Below are 4,543 nucleotides of genomic sequence, written 5' to 3'. Positions count from 1 at the left end.
AGAAAAATTGATTTGATTTGATTATGGTCTGTGTGCAGAAATGAAATTTTTCATTTCTGTAGCGAGTACCGTAGACAATAGAATTTTGATTCTGTTTGATTACCATCAGGCGCACGTGTCCCGTCACTTGATATTATAAAAAAAATATATTTTTCTATACAAGAGCTGTCAATAGGATATTTAATTTCTGTTCTCCCTCAATAATACTCGTGGGATTTAACAGGTGTGTGTTGCCGGCATCCTTTTTGCAACCCTTTTGCTTTCAAGATTTCCCATTGCCAGTTTTATAATGGCATTCTATATTCTGCTTTATTCGCTTAAAACTTTTTCGAGTTTTCGAAATGGGATTAAAATGTTTCGAGTATTTGCCTGGAAAATATTATAAAAGTTACCTTTAAAGGTGTTTTCAGAACTGTTCAATTTTCCACTATAGTTATTGTATGTATTGTATGTTATGTATAGAAATACAATATGAGTCTAGATTCCACACAAATATAATTCAAAGTGTATTCCATTTAAGTTTATTTGAAAAGAGCAATCCCTAGAGTTTCTTGTTCGTTCTTTTCATTCTCAGGGAAGTCAGCACAGATAACGAGCAGAGCTTAAAAAATGACGTCTTCAAGTGTAAAAAAATTACCTGTGGAGTAAATTGTTATTTGACTTTGATGTGTTTTCATGATCAATTAGACCATCATCAACCCATTCATATGCCCCCTTACCGTGCATGGGTCTTCTCTCAGGCGAGGGTTGTGAACTTCCCACTGCAGGTTGGGGACTTCCCACTTTTTCCGAGAGTTCTGAACCTTATTCGACGTAGCAATAGAGCTCCTTGGGAAAGAGTCCAGTACTGCCATCTTACCTGTTTCTACCGTCAAACAGTAATCCTGAGCATTACTGCCTTCCGGTTTAGAAGGGTAAGTGTGGTGGTGAATTCACAGGCACATGGGACTTGTCAACTTATGTCTCAAGGTGACGGGCGCAGTGGTAGCGCCACTCAGATTTTTGCGATTTAAAGCTCTCGAGTGTTCTGGTACCACGGTAACTAGACAGGCGTGTAGCTTACCACCAGGAGCACGACTTGTTCGTCCCGTCACTTGACGTCATAAAAAAATTTCGATTCAAAAAAAGCACAACTAACATTTTTATTAAAACTAAATCATGTACATATTCGGGATCGGGAAAAAAAGGCCAATCTACCAAATCTTTTGTTCAAATCCATTTGAATAATTGTTGGGTATACAGTAAGCTCAAAAGCCACAACTGACATCAATAATAAGATTTTCTACAATAAAAAGTAGTATTTGACGTTTATTAAATTAAAAACACTAACATCAATGGATTTTACTTAGTAATATACAGAAATGTTCCCTTATTATGCTGTTCAATTACAATAGTTTTTAAACCATATCACAAAGGCGCTGTTTTTAGTTCAGAGTAGAAATTCTACTATCTATGGTACTCGTTACCAAACTGAAAAAAAAAAAGATTAAAGTTCTGTACATAGTGCTTTAATGAGTTTCAAAAAAAGAACGTTGTATTTTTGCCAATTAAAATATAACTGTATGGTCAACTTGCACCGCGAACAGCTCCAGAATTTTAGCTAAAAATGACGAAATGTGCCGTAAATGAGTGCAAAAATACGTCAGACAGACATAAAATAAATAGTTTTTAGAATAAGATTCCGGAGCATATATTAAGATTATCATTTCCTAATTTTAAAACTTACATTAAAAATATTTTAATTGAAAGTCATATTACAAAATTGTAGACTACGTGTTAGATAAAGATATATAGAAAGACAACGTGAGTCTAGATTCCACACAAGTATGATTAAAAATGTATTCTATAGCGTTTAAGTTTATTTGAAACGAGCAATCTCTAGAGTTTCCTGCTCGTTCTTCTCATGGAGGTCAGCGTAGTGAAAGAGCCATAGCTTAAAAATGACGTTTTCTGGTGTAAAAATTTTACCTATGGAATACATGATTATATGTCTTCGACTTTTACTAATTATTTAACAGCATTAGCAGCCCTTTCCTCGGCTTCAGCTTGCAACTCTTGGAGTTTTTGAATTGCCTTTTGCCGTCTTCTTTCCAGTGGTGTTTTGGACCACCAAGTTTCTGCCGCAGCATCCTGAAATATATATGGTCAGCATCAAAATCATCAGTAGCTTGACGGAGTACAGCTTGTGAGCTTCAGGCATTCAATCCTTATCAGCTACACTGTGAAGATCGTCATAGTACGTAGCAAGAGCCATATTGTGCCCTTAGTATAGGCCACGTGGGATGATACATCAAAAGTGATCTTAATCCTTGAAAGTCTAGTAGCAGTAGATCTCCTTGTAGAAGAGTTCATCTAGGGAAGTACTGCCGCCTTACCTATTTCTGCCGCGGTAACGTGAACATTACTGTGTTTCGGTTTTGAAGGGTATAAGAGTGCTGGTGAAATTACGGGTAGTTGATTTTTCAGAAAAACAAATGATTTTCCCAAAATTTTTCCACATTTGACGTAGGCCATTAAAAAGGTTATTTTTCGCTGTTGTCTCTCGTTTTTTATTTAACTTGCTTTTAGCTATATAATTTTGTATTATAATTCACGCTAAATAAAACTTTTAATAAATATTTCTAAACCAAGTAATCATATCTCGATCATATTTTTCCAATTTGTCAGAATTTTTTCCGGAAAAATTTCCACTTTTTGAAATTGGGCGCGCACGTTTGTTCTTGAGGTCTTCGAACATCTTCGATTTTATTTGCAGCATCCAGTCCATACTGGTGTACATATCGAGTTCTTAGGTTTTCGCGATTGTTACACATAGGAAATGAAATTATTTTTCCGGATTTAAATCGCGTATATTTGTTTTTTCAAACAAACCGACGTTTCGGGCCCTTTACGGGTCCCATGGTCACCGTTGACTGTTAACGTATAATATTTGAACGTTTCTACTGAAATGTTGTCATTGACGGTATAAACATTAACTACAATCACTCCTCTACAAAGTTGGTGGTACATATCCCTTTGTTACTTTACTAGCGGTAAGGTTTACTGTGTGATCCCGCCTTGATCGATACGTTACCTGGGTATTGCAAAATTCTTCCACAAAAGCATCACTGAAATATTTTAGGTAAAAGATAGATAAGCTTGTGCAACCTCGACCACAAGAGTTTTAAGATCTTACGCCGGCAAGGCGTTTGTGGTATTAAGGACACTTTTTTTTAGTATTTCAAATATCTGTAGGCGTCGGATAATTTCCATCACGTTGATCGTGTGACTGTTGGCCGGTTGAACGCCATTAACAAAAATACTCAATACTCAATATATTTATTGCATTCATATGGTATACATGTCTTAAATTTAAAATAATGCTACACATATGAGCCCTTTATTAGGGATAACAATAACAGCAGAGGTAGGCCGAGGTTTCAATTATTAATTAAAATTGTTATTTATCAAATAATAATGTTTAAAAAAAAGTCATATGATAATAAAGAAATACGTCATATTATGAGTAGAATTATGTCACTTGAAAGTTTGAATTTAATTAGATTACAGTATATATAATATAATAACTTTATAGTATGTAATTAACATTTATTTATTATTAAAATTTATTATAATATTATTCTTTTTATTTGTCATCAAAATATTCATTTAAATTGTAATAGCATTTATTAATAATATGTAATTTTAATTTATTTAGAAACAATGAATACTTTTCCTCGTTTTTAATAATGGACGAATGGGGACTGGAGCTGTGTATGTGTAGCCGAGATCGTGGCAGAAGCAATCTATTGCGTGGTCTAAAAGTGTGTCGTTGAGGCAGGTCGTCAGTGTTAGTGTAAAAGTCAAGGTGTTGTTTAATAAATTTACAAATTTCTAAAATATATATACAACACAAAGTCAACATTTTAAATTGTTTAAAGTGCGGTCTGCAGCTATCCGTATTACTCAAATTGCCAAGAATGAATTTCTCGCCACATGGCAATTTGTGTCATGATGGATGAACATAACAGATATGATAAGAAAATTTCCTTAACGTGAACGAAGATGTACGAGAATCTAAATTAAATAATAATTACGTAACGTGTACCTGTTCGGCATAAACGGGTTCCTTGTAACTTAGCTGAACAGCTACTTCTTGAGCTTGCAGTGCTCGAATACGTAGCTGCAATCTTCGCTTAGTTGTTAATACAGCATTCAGAGCCGATAAGAGGGTACCTGATATAAGAAAACAAATTAATAACAAGGACCTCCTTGTACCATGCCTCCATGTCATTAATTCGTTCATTTAATTTCAATTCATAATTATTCATTCATATGAGAGTAACAACAATCGAGCTTGATCCAACAATCAAAAGAACATATTAAGATGTATTATATAAATTACATTTTGAGATTTACCTATAGTATAAGAATCAGAAACTCTAGACAAACTAGATACGTCCAATCGAGGAGACAAAGCTCCAGCTTTATGAAGAACAGTTCGCCACATTAAGGAAATACTCCCATAGTCAGCTCTTGGTATTTGAATAACTTTTTGGTAGCA

General features: G+C 34.4%; 1 protein-coding gene across 1 annotated transcript in view; it reads right to left on the bottom strand.

Moving 5' to 3' along the window:
- Nucleotides 1-2,000: 2,000 nt before the first annotated feature.
- LOC113240260 (dynein regulatory complex protein 11) overlaps nt 2,001-4,543 on the bottom strand; it is a 6,409-nt gene continuing 3,866 nt past the window's right edge. Inside the window, exons 9-11 of the mRNA XM_026477517.1 lie at nt 4,399-4,530; nt 4,088-4,215; nt 2,001-2,130 (exon numbers count right to left, since the gene is read on the bottom strand). Coding sequence (XP_026333302.1) covers nt 2,008-2,130; nt 4,088-4,215; nt 4,399-4,530 — 383 coding nt within the window. The 3' untranslated portion in view covers nt 2,001-2,007. The remainder of the gene's footprint in view (nt 2,131-4,087; nt 4,216-4,398; nt 4,531-4,543) is intronic.

The sequence above is a fragment of the Hyposmocoma kahamanoa genome, unplaced genomic scaffold (genome assembly GCF_003589595.1).
Source record: "Hyposmocoma kahamanoa isolate Upper Pololo Valley unplaced genomic scaffold, ASM358959v1 129, whole genome shotgun sequence".
Classification (NCBI taxonomy): domain Eukaryota; kingdom Metazoa; phylum Arthropoda; class Insecta; order Lepidoptera; family Cosmopterigidae; genus Hyposmocoma; species Hyposmocoma kahamanoa.
This window is presented reverse-complemented; position numbering and strand designations above follow the sequence as displayed.